Source organism: Elgaria multicarinata, chromosome 8 (assembly GCF_023053635.1).
Source record: "Elgaria multicarinata webbii isolate HBS135686 ecotype San Diego chromosome 8, rElgMul1.1.pri, whole genome shotgun sequence".
Lineage (NCBI taxonomy): Eukaryota > Metazoa > Chordata > Lepidosauria > Squamata > Anguidae > Elgaria > Elgaria multicarinata.
In genome coordinates this window covers 51,118,605-51,138,849 of record NC_086178.1, presented here as the reverse complement: position 1 = coordinate 51,138,849, position 20,245 = coordinate 51,118,605, and the positions used below count along the sequence as shown (strand labels likewise).

Genomic DNA, 20,245 nt, shown 5'->3' with positions numbered 1-20,245 from the left:
GTACGTTGGATGGCTCCTTTTGAGTTCTGACTTAAACCCAGAGTAGATTCACTGCCCCACTGGCATAGGAGCCACTACAATCCCTCCTTTTTCAGACCCCAGGCCCATACACTAAGTGGAGCAGGAGACCATGATCTCGATTCAAGCCTAAACAAATAGAATCAAACAAGTTAATCGGGTTTCAGCACGCAATTACTTCAGCCGAGGGCTAATGCAACCGGAGGCCGAGTAGCAATAAAGCCGCTCACAACCTGCCAGAGGAATTGGTGGAGGCCACACTGAAACATGCGGCTAGAGAACATCTGAAGAAGCCGCGTGCCCAGGGGGCGCCAAAGAACTGCCGCCGCCAAAGGAAGGCGAGCAGTATTTCGTCGGGCTCCGAACATTCACACATTCCTCGTAAATTACTCCAGCGTGGTGACGCTTCCGCACCGCCTCCTTTCGGGCGCGCGCAGCCTTGGGAGCCGCCTCCCGCGAGCGCCCTTTGGTCCCGCCCAGTGCGCGCGCCCTGGCAGTAAATAGACTCGAGGCCCGGGCGGAAGGGAGGCGGGGCCGCACGTCTGTCACGGGTTGCTGCCTGTTGGGGAGAGCAGCGGCCGCCTTCGTGTGAGGGTGGGATAGGTGCGAGAGTTTGATAGCAACCAGGAGGGAGAGAGAACGGGGAAGAGTTCGCCCCTCTCCGCCATGGGTCCCTGCCGAACTTCCACGGGCTCCGTGTTGCTGCTCCTCTTCCTGGCTCTGGATAACGTCGCCCTGGGAGCTTCGGAGGAGCCAGGAGGTAAGGCGAGGACCTTCAGCTGCCCTGGGAGGAGGCGTGGGCGGCTGAGGCACTCCCGAGGCGAGGTCGCTTTCTTGGAAGTCTGCGGGAGTTGCTCGGTTCTTGTGCACTTTGCCCCAACGCCGGCCTCGCTCCTTCCTTCCCCCCCCCCTCCGCGCCATCCCAATCACTTTTTTTGAGGTGAGGGGCACCTTTGAGGGGCTGTAACCCTCCCCTCTCCCTTCTCCGCGGACTCGTAACAGCGGCCCGGTCGCGATCTAGTCCTGAGGAGAGGGACAAGCCGCAGAGCTTGCAGTGATTTGAGCAGCAGCGCTGTGGCACGGTGTTGGGATCCGCTGCGTTTCCCTGCGTGTTACGCGTTGGGGAAACGTCTGGGTGTGTTTAACCCAAGCGGTACAACGTTTAGTCAGTTAGATTAAAACGCTTTTAACTGGCTAAGAAGGCAGTCTTGCGGTTTTTGCAGCTTTCCCCCACTCCCCCAAATTTTGAATACAAGCTTGCCACCTATAGATAATATGAAAACTGAAGGGGACAAGCACCATCTTAAAGGAAGTTCCTCCCCCTCTTCTCATAGCAGGGGACGCCTCCTACCACGCATGCATTTAAAAACAAAGTGCTTCTTGTTTCAGAATTTCTCACACTTCTCTTTTATACATGCAAATTCAACTAATTGTTTCACTGAGGGTGCGATTTCCTAGGTGTAAGTTCTATTGAAGTAGGTGGGGCTTACTTCTGGGTAGACATAAAAAAGATTGCACCGGTGGACTTTTTCTTTTTTTTTTTTAATGGGGTGAGGGCTCTGAGAAAACCCCGAACCATAATGGGATGTGGTAGTTTAAGAAAGCCAAGCACTAATGCAATAGGTGTCTGTTCCTGTCGGTCTGCATTCCTTGAGTCGAAACTGTGACATTACGTGTAAATATTTGAGGAGATAGATTTTCTTAATGTTTGGACTTGAAACCTGAAGGCATTTGTTATCTGTGATTAAAACTCCTGATATAATGCCATGTGATGCAGATTACTTACTACTTCACACCCCTTAATCACTTACTTGTACTGCTAGTCGATTTAAAGAGCTGAAGTGGAAATTCTAATACATTGAGAAATTCAAGTCTGAACTTGGTAATGATAGTTTGGGCTAATTAACGAGTGGGCAAAGGTATTGATGTCATTACTGATGTACGCTGATGACACCCAACTCTACGACTCCTTTCCACCCAATTCCAAGGAAGCAGTTTCTGTGCTAAACCGCTGTTTGTTGGCAGTAATGGATTGGATGAGGGCGAACAAATTGAAGCTTAATCCAGATAAGACAGAGGTGCTCCTGGTCAGTCGAAAGGCAGATCAGGGAATAGGGATTCAGCTTGTGTTGGATGGGGTTACACTCCCCCTGAAGACGCAGGTCCGCAGCTTGGCTGTACTTCTGGATTCAGCCCTGAGCCTGGATACCCAGGTTTCGGCGGTGGCCAGGAGTTCATTTGCACAGTTAAAGCTAGTTCGCCAGCTGCGCCCATTCCTAGAGATGTCGGACCTGGCCACGGTGACACATGCCTTAGTTACATCCCGATTGAATTACTGTAACACGCTCTACGTGGGGCTGCCTTTGAAGAGTGTTCGGAAACTCCAGCTGGTTCAAAGAGCTGCAGCCAGATTGTTGACTGGAGCATACAGGGAGCATACAACTCCCCTGTTAAAACAGCTCCACTGGCTTCCAGTCTGTTTCCGGGCACAATTCAAAGTGCTGGTTGTGACCTATAAAGCTCTATATGGTTCGGGTCTAGGTTATTTGAAAGAACGTATTCTCCCTTATGAGCCTGCCCGTGCTTTGAGATCTTCTGGAGAGGCCCTTCTTTTAGTCCCACCTTCTTCACAGGCACGCTTGGTGGGAACATGGGAGAGGGCCTTCTCGATGGCTGCTCCAGTGCTCTGGAACTCTCTTCCTGGGGAAGCTAGGCTGGCTCCCTCCTTCATGGGCTTTCGGAAGCAGGCTAAAACTTTTTTGTTCAAGCAGGCCTTTGGAGAATAATCCAGCCCTCCATCTATGTTAATGTTTTATAATTTTGTTGTGTATTTTTTAATTGTTTATGGTTTTGTTTCCCTCCCCCCCCATGTATATTTTAAACTTTGTAAGGCCGCCTTGAGGCCCAGCATTGGGCAAAAGGCGGGATACAAATAAATATAATAATAATAATAATAATAACTGAACTTCGTGACTTGGTAATTAAGGCCTGAAAGGTGGCCTAGAAATATTTTTAATCAATTAATTAAGGCTGGAGTCCTAAACATAAGGGAATAAGCTTCATTGAATATACGCAAGGTTTACTTCCATAATCAAGCATAGGATTGCACTGCAAATGTTCTGTTCAAATGGGATGGGACAGTAGCTCAATGGTAAAGCTCATGATTTGCAAGAAAAAGACCCCAGTATCTCTGGTGAGAAGGAGCAGGTGATGGAAAAGACCCAGTCAGCAGTTGGAACAGAGTTAGGCTAGATGGCCAAATACGCTGATCTGGTATAAGGCAGTTTCCTATGTTTCTAACTTCAAGTTTCAGTTTGAGTAAATACTACGTTTCCTAGTATATAGGATAAAATTGTAACTTTATCCCTGTGTGGGCGTTTAAAAATAGTCCTGCCTAATCATGTGAACAAGTTTGCAATATGTAACCCTGCCCGGATGTCTCTCATGTTATGTAGTCCCCCCGTACGTGCATATGATGTGAACATCTATAGAGAGACCTACCTCTGTACAGCTGCATAGGCATAGGTCTACATGCAATCTGGAACCCAACGTGATTGGGGTTCTAGATCATATGGAGGTATATGCATGCATGGCTCCCTTCTACACATATTTGTGCCAGACACATGTGTTGTGGCATTGGGGGTGGGATTAGATAGTATGCCTCTGTTCCCCACTTGTGTGATATGAGTTAAGATTATTTTTGAACATCTGAAAAGGGCTATTCTTGTAGTGGAATTGGTTCTAGCTTTAGAGTTACAATTCATTGCTAGAATTACTACTGGTTACAGGAGTTCTTCCCAAGAAGATGAATAGCAATTGTTATGTGACTCTTTGAGCTTCTTTGGAATTGGTACTATTTTTAGGCAAATTGCTGTTGTCTTTTACTTCTGTCCTATTCACTGACAGGTTCATTTGAACTGGGTAAAGTGGTAGGCATGTTTCTCTTCTTCTGACTCAGATGTGTGTCTATCAGCACTTGTGACTAAGGTGTCTGATGTGACAAGCTAGAAAGCAAGATGATGAAACAAATGGCCTGGTTCTGAATTACTTCTTTGTAATTGCACTAAATAAATTCTGTGTAATGTGTAAAATTCTATGTAATGCGTTCACAATTGTGTAATAGACTTGCTTAAGACTTGGTTCACTGAAGCTGATAGCAAAACTTCATTAATCTACAGTGAATTTGTACTACAATTTGAAATCTTAATGGCCTCATATAATACCTACTTAGTATATCTACCTGGGAATAGCACAACAAACATAAACAAATAAAAGACTTCGATAACTCCAAGGTTTGGAGCTTCCTGTTTGTAAGAATTCTTTAATATCTATTTGTCTTCATTTTTAATGTGTGAGAAATAGTTTGTGCCAGTCTTAATCTTATCTCCCAAAATAAAAAGTAACTAAGTGTATAATCACAGGCAAATTAGCTTTGATTCCAGGTAGAGCCCCTCCTCGTTCTTTATACACACACACACACACACACACACACACGGTATGGGAGGAAACTGGGAACACTGAGACTAACTTGAAGTACTGTTACTTTATTATTAATATTCTTCCTCCCTCTTTTCTCATAATAGGTTGTCAACAATACACAAATAAAACTTGTGAGCAATGCCTGACGAACGTCACGGTAAGTAGCATACAATTGCCAAATAACACCTTTTGAAAGTTGAAATCCTGTGTGAGTCTGCTGCATGAGATGGTCTTAAAGGTCAACCAGACCCAGAATTCTTCAGGTGCTCTTAATATGCACCTATGAGTACAGACTTTCATATTCAGTGAAATAAAGGTAATTATTCTGCATGTGCAGGGAGAATGTGTGCAGAGGGTTGTCCCCGATGCCCTAATTGGGAAGTCTCCGCTACTTTACAAGCTTTGTGTGTGCATACGTGCATGATTGCGCACACACACATGCAGCGGTTGGATAAGAGCTAAGTGGAAACACCACCTCTATATCCCATTTAGGATTAGGGGGTGATGATATGGTGGACAAAAAACACAATAATTTTCAAGAGAAATCGCTCGTGTAAATTCAAAGCATCACTTCAAAGGGATACTGTCCCCTGCAGAATAAGAAAATATGTTGAGATTTGTCCTGCCATTTGTTGAAATGATTCAATGTTCTATTTTTGCTTAAACTTTCTGTGAATAGGGACATGTAGTCAGAGGCTAATGCTATTTTAAAACTATCAGAACATATAGTTATATCACACTATATGTTCCAGTTATGTTAATGACTTATAATTTTGTGTATTTTAAACGTTTTTTGTTTTTTTTTACATTTCTTTTCCTAGGTTTTACAATGTATGTTTTAAACTTTGTAAGACCGCCTTGAGGCCCAGTATTGGGCAAAAGGTGGGATACAACTAAATATAACAACAACAACAATTATATGGTCAAAGGCTGCTATCCTAAACAGATGTACTTGGCAGTACTGAAAATGGTTGAACTTCCAAGTAAATATGCTTAAGGTTCTGTTTAGATGAACTAGTAATGACTTTTATACTAGTCTCAACACAGATTCATTCATTCATTACATTTCTATACTGCCTAATAGCCAAAGCTCTCTAGGTAATTCACAAAAAAATAAACCCTAAAATACAGCATGATAACACGTAATATAAAACCTTTAACATACAAAAATTTAAAATAGTTTGTAACAGTTAAAACAATTAATAAGCTACCAGGACCTGATAAAACAACTAATGTTAAAAAGCTGTATCATATGCTGCCAAATCCCTGGAAGTAATGACAGTCATGTGATTGCTCAAGCTGTAATATATCATTTTCACATCACTTGCACTAATTACGAACTTATTTTATTCCCTTAGGAGATTACACTGGCCAAATTTCAGAAAAATAGGAACAGGGGCCTTTGTGCTTTGTACTATCTGCCTTTATATTTTGATTTTTTAAGAGGCAAACTACTGGGGACGCCAGGCATTTTGTGAAGCTCAGCACCAGCTGAGTCTCTTTATCTGTGATTGAGAAACACTGAACTCTGTCCTTCTCCCAGTACTGAGAAAGGCTAAAATGGATGGAGCTGGCAATGTCGTTACTGGGTATGGCCATGGCCACTGATGTCATACATCCGTCTGAGGGTCTAACCCCAACGTAGTTCTGCATTGTTTTATTGAATTGCCTTTCTCCCATAGCTGCTTCATTTGTATATTTTGTACAGCACCAAGTACATTGTTGGTGCTATATAAATAATAATAATAATAATAATAATAATAGCTACACGAGAAAGCAGCAAGAGACAGAACACAAAGTGCAAATTGGCAGATATAGAGGGGGTAATGTGAGTGCACATAGCCACAAGACTCCAGAAATTAAGCTTATATGTTGTACTGTTGTTCAGGGAATTGCAACTTAATGTCATTTAATTGGAATTAGAAAGGAAGGAATTTCACAAGAAAAGCTGGTGGGAATGATATTATTAATTACATAAACAGTAAGCGTGTTTATGTAAAATGTACTGAATGTGACTAAGAACAAAAGGAGAGTGGAACCAAAATGAATTGGGAACCAAAATTTAGGGTTGGTTTCCCGAAGATGCTCTATGCAGGCGCAGAGCTCATGTGTGTGAAGCACAGAGACCACAGAGAAGAAGAAACCTGTTAGTTTTGTGTGTCATAGGCAGGCAGTTCAATTCAACAGGCTTCTTTCCCCATTATGAACCAGTGAGCTTCATGGCCAAGTGCGGACTAGATCCCAAATCTCCCAGGACCTAGTCCAACATTCTAATTACTACCCCACACCACACTGGGGATAACACTCTCTCTCTCTTTTTCCTCGTGATCAAAATGGAACTTGGAGGCAGCTGCTTGAGCCATCATCTAGTCTCTGGTACAATAAGGTGAAGACCAGGGGTAGGAAACCTGGTGCCCTGCAGAAGTTTTGGACTACCTGGCCATTGGCCTTGCTGGCTGGGGCTTATGGCAGTTGCCTACCCCTGGTGTCAATGCTGCTCCATCAGAATATCTTTACTCTGCCTAACCATCCGTACAATGGGTTGGTCAGTAGAGACAAGCTCACCATGCAAACAGGTCAGATTTTGAGTGTAAAGAGCAGGCAAATTTACAGTCGGCCAAAACCACTGTCTGTCTTATAAAAATAATTATATAGGTAAGTTTCAAATTGTTAAATAGCCCTCTACCCCAACAATTTTAGGTTGCAAGCCTGTGGACTCTTCCTTGTGAGCAAGCCCCATTGAACATTGTGGGATTTAATTCTGAGTAAATGTACATAGAATCAGGTTATGAACGTTATTGCTTTTAGTTCTCGGAACTGTCCCTCAATCAGTGGCAATAGGTGCCTGATATGTGAACATAAATCTTCTGTTCTGTTTGTAATAGTACCCACCTGTGCTTTGCAAAGGTATGCAGGTGCACTAATGAAGCAGCTGCATTTCAGATGGAACAGCAGGAGTCAGTACCTACCATAGGTTGTTTGAGAAGCATGTATTGTCCTAGCTGCTGCTCTACCACAGCCATCTGAGGAGGAGAATGGGTTGTAGTATCTGACTCTTTATGACTCAACTGCCCATGACAGAGAATAAGGTGGCAGGAGTGTTGGGCAGCAGTATAGTGGAGCCAGAACTCATGGTGATGGCACTTTTTGATTAGCAGGGACTCTGACATCATCTGCCACACCCCTCAAAATTCCCTGTTCTCTCTGAACTGAGCTGCAAGTGTCACAGAAGCTGGGTAGAAATGAATTTCCCCAGCAACAATATATTTTCTGTTGTTAATACCAAATGTTTTTGGATGGCTTGATCTTGAATGGACAATTAAGATCCATTCATTTTGCAAAAGACCTGCTTCTGGTGGGGGGGAAAGCTGCTAGATTAGCTTTGTTGATATGTATGAACACAGCAGCCTGAATATTTGGACTTTCCTTGAAGGCTTGGCTATGGGCATTGTCATGATGAGTTCTTGCACTTCAAAATTAATCCCTATACCAATTGTGTTTGGTGTAGCTCAACACCCTCTTCCTGATGCTGTTAGCTGCATTAAATGTTTGCCCGGGATACCCTATTGCATGAACCAGCTCCTCTAGTTGTGTGTGGGAAGGGGCAGGATAAGAGGGTTGCTCTGTTAAACTTCTGTGGTTGTTCCATGCTAGAACCTCATGGTCTCTTGTGGATGTGTAGTCCCACACACCAACAGGGAAGGATGAAATAAAAAAAGATAGAAAACTGAGATTAAAATGCAACAAATTTGTTTCTGTGGAACTGGGGGAAGAAGAGGGATTGAGTGCATGACATAGGGGTGGGGAAGACATCTGTAGTTACTGTGTGGGATGGAGAGCTGATTGTAAAGGAGCAGGGAAAGGAATTCATTGAAAAAGACAGGGGTGTTGGGGGGTTAGTGTTAGTGAAAGATAGGAAAGCAGCACAAGAGATGGATTGTGTGTGTGAACAGCTTGTAGCAAGGTTGGGGGAAGGGCGTTGAGTCTGCTTCAAAGTCTTGGGAAGGTCAAACATCAAAGTAAATGGCCTATTTGTTTGAAGTTCATAGGATGGAGCAGTGAAAGAATGGCCTATGTGTGGGAAGATGCTGGTAAGGAAGGAGGATGGCAATTGATTGAAGGTCTGTCTTGAGGGAAGGCAAGGCAAAAGATGAAAAGGGAAGGCAATGAGCATGTGGAATGGAGGATTATATGAGAGCAGCTGGCTGGTATTGAGGGAAAGAGAATTCCAGTTCTGTAAAAAGTGCTTGGAAAAGGCTGAGGTTGGTTTGGTGGTTTTTCTTCATTTTTGTGTGTGAAATAGATTATTATTTGTGAACTGTGTAAAGAGAAATTCATGGTACACCAACAAACCCAAATAAAAAACCGAACAAGACAAGAGTGATCTTGTTAATAAACTTTGTCTGGTAGGAAGGAAACTTCATGTACAAAATAAAGGTTTTAGTTTTTTAAATTTATATTTATACTGCTTCTTCATAAGCAGTATGTCAGGTATGTGGGACAGCAAACTTCACACATTAGCATAGAGCTTGTTACTTCCTACAGCTATCAATATGGTGTTTTCTGTGATTGGTGAGTCAATTGATTAGCTTATTTTAAGCATTGCAACCACCAGTAAAACTGGCTTGGCAGATTATCGGCACTACTTCGGTTCTGAATGAACAGTTTGTTGAAAAATTGAAATGTGTGATTTGGTTTTAAGTGGATGAAGCAACAAGCAGTGCCAAGGGTGCCCATTTTGTAGCCTGCATCTGCTTTAGGGAGTATGATAATTGCATAAACTTGCTGTTCTATAAAGTGAACAAAGGAACACGTAAAGCAGACTTTTCACCAGATTCCTTTGTGTCCGAAGTTTATGGTGACCAAATTACGTAGCTCTGTACGCATATGGCGCACATCCTATCAAGCCAGTATGGAGACTTTTTAATCCCACGCTACATGGTATATTGAGGAATATGTAACAAGGATTCAGTTCACTTGAGGTGAGTGGCCTCTTAAATAGTTGATAGCTTAGCCCTTGCTATGTATCATTCCTTAAATAGTTGACAGCTCTTTCAGCTATCTGAAAACTTGACCTGTGAAGGCTAAACAGATTTGTTGAGTTCTGAAAAACAGTGTGTTGAACTTATAGTTTAATTGTACTATTGTGAGGAAAGAGGCAGGCGCTGGAGAAAACGACTATTACTTGCTGAGAAGTGAAGGGCATCAATTTTTGGCTAACTACATTAGTACTCATTTACTCACTAGTAGTGACTTAATAGTGAAGCCGGCCTTTTGTGTGCAGGCTGGATCGCTCTGCCTCAGGTGTCTCACTTTGAAATTCATACTGTTCTGAACAAATATGTGTAGTACCAGAGGGCAGTATCCAACGGTGTCATTCCACAAACTTAGATAGTGCTAGCAGAGCTCCATTGAATCTTTCTGTTGTGTAAGCAGTTTGCACGATCACAATGTGGTTAACAAGCCATGGTGGCTTGTTAACCCAGCTGTACATGCTGGCCCGATTTACCTAATTACCTTGCTAGCATGGCTTGCTGTGTCATCCAAATCCAGGTGGCACGGCTTCTTTGAGGGGCAACCACCCTCAAATAACCCATGGGTTATTTAAGGGTTGTTGCCGTCCTCAAACAAGACATGTTGCCCAGGTTTCGACGATATGGCAAGCTGCGCCAGCAAGGGTAATGAGGAAAATCCAGCTTGCCCCCCCCCCCCAAGGCATACAAATAGTACATGACTGGCACGGACCATGGCTTATTTCCCTCGCTGCAATCATGTGAAACAGCTCTCTGTGTGTGTTTAAAAAAAATTGTGACGAATATTTGTGGCATGTATGTTCAACATGTCTTTGAAAATAGTAGAGCAGCAGTTTGTGCTGAGCTGAAAGTGCATGTAGTCATTTACTTCCTCTGAAAACCATTTTTTGTGATATGAACATTATCATATGACTACTCTAAAGATATTTTCATCATCTCTCTTCAGACTCTGCTCTGAGACTTAAAATTCAGAGTATGTTTTGCTGGAATTTTAGATCCATGTCAGAGAAGAGCTCAGAGCCAAAAAGCAATGTATGCTTTATTTCTGTTTGCAACATCCTGTCTTTGTGAGACTGTTTCGATTGCAATCACCAAGTATTCAAAATAAACATAATGTGTGAACAGAGTGTTGTTTCCAGCATACCAAACCAATCTGAAAAGCTGTGTAGTTCCAAGCAAGTATGTCCTTGACATTGACTTGGGCAGGATCTATTTCATAGGCTTTCTAACACTTAATAACTGTGCTGTAATACTTGGAGTTTGTACCATTAAAAACAAATTAATTCATGATTGGTTGTTGATAAACTGAGAATCTTTTACTTTGGGTTGGGGAGGGAAGAAAGGAGTTTAAGCACAAGATGCTTTATAACCAATTATTTAGGAGCAAACTGCTTGTGTTACTTGTGGATTAAAGATACTTGAGAAACATCAAATCTACCAAACGTTGCTTTTAATTTCAGTGGGACTTGAGCAAGTGTGTGTTCTGGTCTCATTGTACTGAAGCATCCAGACCAAGCCGTTATTTAGCTTTCAGTATGACAAGCAAATGAATACTTGCCCTGCAATCTTTTAACACAGTTACTCCCTAGTAAGTCCCATTGAGTTCACTGAGACTTACAATCCTGTGTGTTTATTCAAGTGTTTGTAAGACGAATAAATCTTTGATGCCGATATAGGATAAACACAGTATTCTCTTCTAGAACCTTTCAACTGCCTTGCCATATCCTGTATGCACAAAAGACTTGTACTAATTAAGCAGCAATCTTCCTACCCAGTAAAGAATATCCAAATATGAACAGAAATTCTTAAATCATTTTTTGGCTATTTGAATATGCACAATCCTTTAGTGTGCCAATCATATCCTTTAAAAAATACTGCAACTTTTGCATGGGACTCCTAATAATGTAAGATGAAATACATGTAAGTCTTTAAAAATGACTTCTAGTTTCTTCCTCTCTCTCTCTGGATCTGGTCTTAGTCTTTGATCTGAAAACACATTTTGATATGGTGCTTCTTGGGTTCACTTGTACATTAAACCAATCCAGCACATCTAATACACAGCCTCCAGTTTCTATTGGTGACCAAGAGATGATTCTGAAAGTAAATGGCTTTTATCAGTTCACTTACTGATCTGTTTATATCACAGCTTCAACATAACAGGTTTTTGGTTGGGTACAAAACTACCTAGATATTCTTATCTTGGAAAATATGCAGTCTAGCCAAGAGCTGAAGAACACATTTTAATGTGTCTGGGATATTTTTCGCAGACATATATTAAATGTGACTGTACATTACATCATGTGTAGTTAGCTCTGTGTTGAGTTCAGTTGAACTTATTTCAAGTAGGTGTGGATAGGATTGCAGTTTAAGACTAAAAAAAAATATTCTTCCCTTCTAAAATTACCTTTATATTAGACCTTTCTAAAAATGGGACATTTTAAAAACATGAAGCTATTGGAGAACCTGTTGCTTTAATGGTAAATGCAAGTTAACAAAAGTTTTCACTATACTGAGAGCCTGACACTCAATAGGAAAGGTTGTAGCAGTGCTGCTATATTGGTTATTGGCAGTGCCCTGTGGTCAATAGATTATCAGTATTGTCTGTACATGTGTTCCTGTTAGCGTGTCTGTATATATGGTCCTATTATCATGTACTGGCAGCATTTGGTGGCAAATTGTGAGTTAATTAATCCACATTTGCAGAGCCATGCCCTCCATGGGAACAATTTCCGGCTTCTTTAAAAAACGCACAAAAAACTATGAATGGTGAGGTCATAAGTTGTTAGTGTGACATATGAACCCTGGACATTTTCGGTTATTCATGGGTTAAGTAACTCAAAGGTCACTAAGAATAAACTATACAGTCGTGTGAAAAAGAAAGTACACCCTCTTGGAATTGTATGATTTTACATATCAGGACATAATAACAATCATCTGTTCCTTAGCAGGTCTAAAAATTAGGTAAATACAACCTCAGATGAACAACAACACATGACATATTACACCGTGTCATGATTTATTTAACAGAAATAAAGCCAAAATGGACTGCTTCCATAGGAATTAAGATGCTAAGTAGCAGACAGGTGCTGCTAATCAAATGCCCATGATTAATGATCAGCAGCAAGTATGACCACCTCTATAAAAGTCGAAGTTTTTTCAGTTTGCTGGTCTGGAGCATTCAGGTGTGTGTTAACACAATGCCAAGGAGGAAAGACATCAGCAATGATCTTAGAGAAGCAATTGCTGCTGCCCATCATTTCCAAACAATTTAAAGTCCATCATTCTACAGTGAGAAAGATGATTCAAAAGTGGAAAACATTCAAGACAGTTGCCAATCTTCCCAGGAGAGGACGTCCCAGCAAAATCACCCCAACGTCAGACCGTGCAATGCTCAAAGAAATTGCAAAACCCCCAAGAGTTACATCTCAGACTCTACAGGCCTCAGTGAGCATGTTAAATGTTAAAGTTCATGACAGTACAATTAGAAAAAGACTGAACAAGTATGGTTTGTTTGGAAGGGTTGCCAGGAGAAAGCCTCTTCTCTCTAAAAAGAACGTGGCAGCACGGCTTAGGTTTGCAAAGTTGCATCTGAACAACCACAAGACTTCTGGAACAATGTCCTTTGGACAGACGAGACCAAAGTGGAGAAGTATGGCCATAATGCACAGCACCACCTTTGGTGAAAACCAAACACAGCATATCAGCACAAACACCTCATACCAACTGTCAAGCACGGTGGTGGAGGGATGATGTTTTGGGCTTGTCTTGCAGCCACAGGACCTGGGAACCTTGCAGTCATTGAGTCGACCATGAACTCCTCTGTATACCAAAGTATTCTAGAGTCAAATGTGAGGCCATCTGTCCGACAGCTAAAGCTTGGCCGAAATTGGGTCATGCAACAGGACACTGATCCCAAGCACACCAGCAAATCTACAACAGAATTGCTGAAAAAGAAAAGAATCAAGGTGTTGCAATGGCCCAGTCAAAGTCCATACCTCAACCTGATTGAAATGCTGTAGCGGGACCTTAAGAGAGCTGTGCATAAACAAATACCCTCAAACCTCAATGAACTGAAGCAACGTAAAGAAGAGTGGGCCAAAATTCCTCCACAACGATGTGAGAGACTGATAAAGTCATACAGAAAATGATTACTTCAAGTTATTGCTGCTAAAGGTGGTTCTGCAAGCTATTGAATCATAAGGTGTACTTACTTTTTCACACATGGTTTCTCCATTTTGGCTTTATTTCTGTTAAATAAATCATGACACGGTGTAATATGTCATGTGTTGTTGTTCATCTGAGGTTGTATTTACCTAATTTTTAGACCTAAGGAACAGATGATTGTTATTATGTCCTGATATGTAAAATCATACAATTCCAAGAGGGTGTACTTTCTTTTTCACACGACTGTAGGTTAACTTTGGGTTGTTTAAACGATGAACAACCTAAAGTGTTTGGGTTTGGACATCTTGCTAACAACCTATGAATGAGCCGTTCGTAGGTTGTTTAAAAGTAGAAATGGTGGGTGTGCGAGGAGGCAATTCTCCTGTTCGTGCACGACAACCCATGGGTTGTTTAAACTATAGGTTGTTGCATATGAATTAGGTCATATTGTTGGTGTGCTTCTTGCTCGCTTTACCTTTTTGTCTTTTAGCTGATTTTTGCCATCTGTTGGCTTGTAGTATTTAAATTTCCTTCTTTTTCCAGTGTTTATGGTGCAGCAGTACCAAAAAGTGTGTGGAATATCCTGTTCGGAATATCCTGCCTCCCAGTTCACTTTGCAAGCTGAGTGCTGCACGCTGGGGAGTCTGCTGGAGTGAGTAACTCCTATAAATATCCTACAATTATTGGCATTGTTGCTTTTGATGTCTCTTTTCCTTAAAATTGCTATAATATGCTGATATAATGTGTTGAAGTGCAACACCCTGATTAGCTTGCAGTCTCTTTACATCATGTGTGGCTCAAGCTACCACATGTTTCAAGTTCAAAAGTGGAAGGGAGCGCCTACTAGCAATAGCATCTTCTGTGACTTTTGGGTGGTAAAACATAATAGGATTTTTTTTAATGTGTTAAAAATTAAGTTGATCCTGTGGAAATCATGATAAAAAGTGATTACCAGAAGATACGGGGTGCCGTGTGTGTGTATCTCACACATGCAGGATCCTATTTACTTTGCTAGATTACTCCAAAGATACAACACTTTCAGCAGTAGCTAGCCTGGTCTTCATAGGAAAATTGCAAGCAGGATAGGATGGTGGTTATCATCCTTTGCTTGTTCCTAGTGCTTCATAATTAGAAGGTATGCAGCTTTTAAACGTAAAGGCTGTGTTTCTAGTTTTGGGGCTTAAGAGATATTGATAATAAATGCATCTAATCCTTTCCATTTAAAACCATTATGATTGGGGCGGGGGAACCTTCTCAATAATAGATGTCTTACAGACCACCTGTTGCCTATGTGGTGGCTCATATATGAATCTATTGCACTGAGTCTCAGTTTTCTATGGTATGAGTGGATAAATTTGCAATATTTCTTGTGAAAGTGCTTGTATTTTAAAATAAATTACTGAGGCTGATCATAAATTCGAAGGGTTGTGGGATTTTTTGCGCAAATGATTTGCTCACGACCTTTTTTTTATTCAAATATTTCAGTGAATTTTGAAGCTCTGATTATTGCAATGTCTGTGGTGGGAGGAATAATCCTTATCGCTATTTTCGTTTGCTGTTGCTGTTGCTGCCGGAAGAAAAAGAACAGAAAGCAAGTATCTGAATATGTTTCTATTTTTATATCATAAGTACTAATATTTTACTTTATCTTGAGGATTCCATCAACTTATGACATGCGTACTCATACTTGTCTTAAATATTCTGACTTTGAGCAGGCCTGATAAAGAAGATGAAAAAGCTGCCAAGGAGAAAGAGCAACGAAGAGTAAGGCAGGAAGAAAGGTAAGTTGTTTTCAACCTATGGATGCCCAGCAAGTCTTCTAGCTTCTAGTCTTTGGGTAATTAGCTAAGTCCAGATGTTTGCAGAAAACATTTGGAAAGGTAAGCTGTTACACTTAGCCTTTATGCAATATCCCTCCATTTAGTTTTTGATACTTAGTTTGTGGCGCTTAGAGGATTTGAACACCTATAAGCATCTGGAAATACTTTAAGGTCCTATTGAGGGTCAAAAGGCACAGTGTAAAATTAAACTGAATGCAGCTTGTTGAAAGCAGACATCTTGACTTCCTTCCTAATTGGTAAAGAAAATGTTTGTAATAACTTAATTTTTTTAGATTTCAAACACCATATGACATGTTTCATATTTCTTGTAGGAGAGTGGAGATGAAATCTAGGCATGACGAAATCCGGAAAAAATATGGTAAGAGTCAGCTGCTACTGGTTGAATGTGTACGATACTTCATGTCAAAGTGCCACATGCCAATTTATTACAGAGAACAATTGACTTATTTCCAGGGGTCCACAATTTTTGGCAGGCATTGTTAACCAAGTCAAAAATTAGTTGCCAGGAACCTATTCTTTCCCTTGTGTTCGTATGGAGGTGCACCATGCAGTCATAGTCCTCAGCGCCCAACCCTGGCTCCACGTTTGGAGCTGGAAAGTGGAGGTAGATGTCTGCGTTTCACTTGCTGTAGTAAGCATGATGAGTCCGAGCCTTCCTCCCATCCTGGAAACTACAGATCTGGACAGGGATCATCCCAGCAGTTATGTTCAGTTAAGGAGTAGGGATGAGGGGACTTGCCTCTGAAGCAGCATTTTAACATAACATTGCTTAGTCTTTTTCCCATTAGACTTGAAGACAATGGCCTATCAGTAGAATGAATGTGTTCCAACTTGTTTCTTAGCCATTCCCACCAATATCCAGAACTCTAAAGTACATACGTGCTAACTTGTTTGTATTTGTGCAATAAAATGCATATACTTATGAAAATTAGTTTTAATAACTGGTGTTGCAATGGGATGAAATGTTTAACTGTTAACGATTAGCTGATTTATTGGAATCATTATAAAATACAGAATACTGCTTTTTTGTTGCACCATTTCATTAGACAACTGAAAATTAGGAAATTCATGTGATTAACTTGGTTACATTGAAAATGAGAATGTTAAGTCATCTTTTAACAAACTAAAGGCACTCTGTTCTTCAATTTAGAGTAAGGACACAAAGTAGACAGGAGTTAATCTTCCCCAAATTTGTCATTTGATTGAAATTTTGCTTGAAAAGGAATTTGTTTTTGGCAATTCTGATAAGCTGATCCCAATTCCATGGCTCTATCAAACTCTGCTTAGTACTAGATCAATACTTTGGCCGTTGGGAGACAACGAATTACCGGCTAAGCCAAAATACTATACTATGAACATAATTTAGAGTATTTTAATAAATAGTTGTCCAAAAATGTGTTGCAAGAAAGGAGATACTGCATTGTGACCATATGACCACATTCTATGGAAGAATTAATTCGCTAGCCAAACCTCTGAAGTGTAGGTTATTACATGCTAAAGAGTTTGGAATGCAGAATATATTTGTTTTGTTCTTGAATCTTAATATTATATTCTTATTTCTTGTGAGCCAGCCAGAAAACAAATGTTGTTGGGTGGCCTATATAAATATAGTAAATAAATATTTTTTATCAGTATATTTTTTATTTGTTACTACTTGGCAGCTGCTTTCCATCCCCCCCCCATTTCCTCTTTGGTATTTTTCTCTTTACCCCAGCCTGGTGCCCTCCAGATGTATTGGACTGCAACTCCCAGAATGGCTGGAGGATTCTGGTAGTTCAACACATCTGGAGGATGCCAGGCTGGGGAAGGCTGCCTTATTCCAATACCTTCAGTCCCTGTTCTGAACAGATGTTATTTCTTTTCCAGGTTTGTTTAAAGAAGAGAATCCATATGCCAAATTTGAAAACAACTAAGATCTGTTTTGGAATGTCAAAATAAACTCTGGCAATGCTGTCTATTGAATGTGCAGTACAGCTGCTAAAAGATCCTGTAATTTAGATGCCTTAATCGCGAATGGAAAAATGGTCTTTAACATAAGACAGAGCCAACTGTAACCGCAATGAGCTGTTAATAAACAGATGACTGAATAAGCCAACATACCTCTGGAAAGCTGGGTGCCCTCTCAGGCTGCGATATATATATATATATGTATGTATGTATGTATGTATCTCTGCCTGTTCTGCAGGTGCTTGTATTTTATAGGATCTCACTTGTGTTGCATATCTTTTGTTTGCCCGTCCAGTCTTGAACAAAACGTCTTCATGAAGTGAGGAGGGACTTCGGTCTTTTCTGTAATCAACAATTTGTAGCATTTTAAAGTAAGGTTGGGAGTAGGATAAGGTTTTAAGGGTCCTTGTTGGTTACCTGGAAATACTAGCTGAGTAGGCTATATGAAAGGAAATAAGCCTTAATTGTGCTAATAGCAAAAAGTGCCTAAGTTGTTTGAAAAATAATTTGTTTGTAACATATTCCATACGCCTTTATCATGGGATTGATAACATTTTTTCCTGTGCTAAATGTATGTTCTTGTACCTTTTAAAAAACGCTTCTACTACAGAAGTATATAGACTGAATGGTAACAGTATACTGGTGGTCATTAGATGACTGCTAGTAGTAGAATTTTAAATGCTGTGCTGTATTCAAGTACTTCTGAAAGCCCACTTTATACTGTTTGCAATAGGAAGTTATCAAATCCTTATTGTATCTGAAGCAATGTATAATCTTGGAAAGAATGTCTCTAGTAACCAAATAATCCAAAGAATGAAAAGGCTTCTTTCTGAATTAAAGAACCACATTGAAACCTTGAGCTTGATTTCTGCTGCCTAGAATAAGTCCTGTTGATAAAATCTTTTGGCTTGATGCAATAGCCTGTTTTTCAGGCTGTTCTACATCTTGAGTCCTATGCACTGGTGTTTGAAATATTTTTTTCTAACAAGTCAGATCAAACCATAAGGAAAACAGTTTTTCTAATGTTTAATATCAACTGGAAGAGTGGATTAAAAAGGCTACTATGAAACTATTTGGATGGGTGGTTGCTTTAAAAAGGTACTTGCAATATACTAAATCTGTTTTTCAAGAAAATCGTTGAACACTTCAGGTGCCTGAGAAATGCATGAAACAATAAAAGGTCATGGTGCAGAAATTTAGTGGAGAATGTGGAATGATATTGACACTCCTGTAATTTTTTTTCACCTAAAAGCATTGGATAGCAGGTTTAAATGTAATATTTTCATGCCCTCAAACGAAAAAAAGTTGCATTAATCACTTTGAAGTATTGTTAGTTAATACTCAATTATAATCTTAAGGTTTGTATAGGTGTTAATGACACAAACACATACAATATTTTTTAATCTGTTAATATATTTACTCTTCTGTTAACCACTTTATATAAAGGTCACAGTGAACTCTGGAGACCTTTGCAGAGTCCTACCTAAAATGTATAGTACATTCCAGAAACATAGGATATCCTATCATGAAAGCTTTCATACAATTCTCTTGCCGTGTTCATAGTTGAAATTACACTAATTCTTAACTATAATGAAATTTGTAAATTATTTGGCTAACAAAATAAACAGATTTAATATCTTATAGTCTCTTTCTGTTGGCATTCTAGCATTCTATTGCCCTCTTAAACATTAAGAGTGGGGAATGGGATGTGAGCTGAAGTAACCATTTTTCTCTTCACAGGGAAATGAGTAACAAAATACTTTCTTAAGGGCACAATCCTATCCAGATAAATAGCAGCCTTTGAAATCAGAGGCTATTGAAATCAGAGGCTATGGAAGGCGGGTTCCATAAGATAGTCAGTATGAGAGCCAGTGTGGTATAGTGTCTAAAGTGTTGGACTGGGAGTCGGGAGATCCGGGTTCTAGTCCCCACTTGGCCATGGAAACTCACTGGGTGACTTTGGGCCAGTCACAGACACTCAGCCCAACCCACCTCACAGGGTTGTTGTTGTGAGGATAAAAATGGAGAGGGAGGAGGATTATATACGTTGCCTTGGGTTCCTTGGAGGAAAAACGGCGGGATATAAATGCAACAAATAAATAAATCTCCTCCATGCACCTGCCGCACTGCATTTTTGCCTTACGCCCTTCTAGGCATGACTTTGGTGAGGGAAGGGGCCTGGAGACCCGGCAGGAAGCTGCATAAAGCTGCTTCTGTGTTCTCTTACCCTCCCCTGGGACCACATTCTCCCATTTTCCACCTCTCTGTATTCTGTTTCCAAGTGCAGAGACTAGCCAGGGCAGCAAGAACCACGCTGGCCACTAGGGGGTGAGGAGCTCAGTTTTGGGGAAACTAAACAATCCTATGGCCCCCTAAACAGTGTCTGAGGGCCATAGGATTGTGTCCTTAGAAGTTTAAGTTAACAGTGGAATTTGGAATCTGCTAATGAGTAAAATGTTTAACATTGGCACACTCCCACGCCCTTCCATACATTAGCACTCTGCAAACTGCTCCTTGCTGCTTAAGCCGTCTCTCAGTAGGAAACAGGATAGAAGCAAACATGTGCAGTAAGGGTACATGTAGACCACGTACAAGTATTTTGGTTCATGCTTAAGTCACAACTGGAAATGGAAAGCAGTTTTAGAAACATCTGATGGTGAGGTTGCAGGACTATTCCCACTACTCCCTCCTAGCTGTAAATAGTGGTAAGTTAGAGCAGAAATGGCAGTCTGTATTCTTAGGGACACTTATTTTCCCTAAAAT

General features: G+C 40.7%; 1 protein-coding gene across 1 annotated transcript; it reads left to right on the top strand.

The window, feature by feature from the left end:
• Positions 1 to 577: 577 nt before the first annotated feature.
• On the top strand, positions 578 to 19,121 carry PTTG1IP (PTTG1 interacting protein). Its single transcript, XM_063132327.1, has 7 exons — positions 578 to 778; positions 4,602 to 4,654; positions 14,238 to 14,346; positions 15,180 to 15,285; positions 15,410 to 15,475; positions 15,847 to 15,893; positions 17,402 to 19,121. Exons 1-7 carry the CDS (start codon positions 685 to 687, stop codon positions 17,446 to 17,448), a joined length of 522 nt encoding a protein of 173 aa, XP_062988397.1. The 5' UTR covers positions 578 to 684; the 3' UTR covers positions 17,449 to 19,121.
• Positions 19,122 to 20,245: the final 1,124 nt, after the last annotated feature.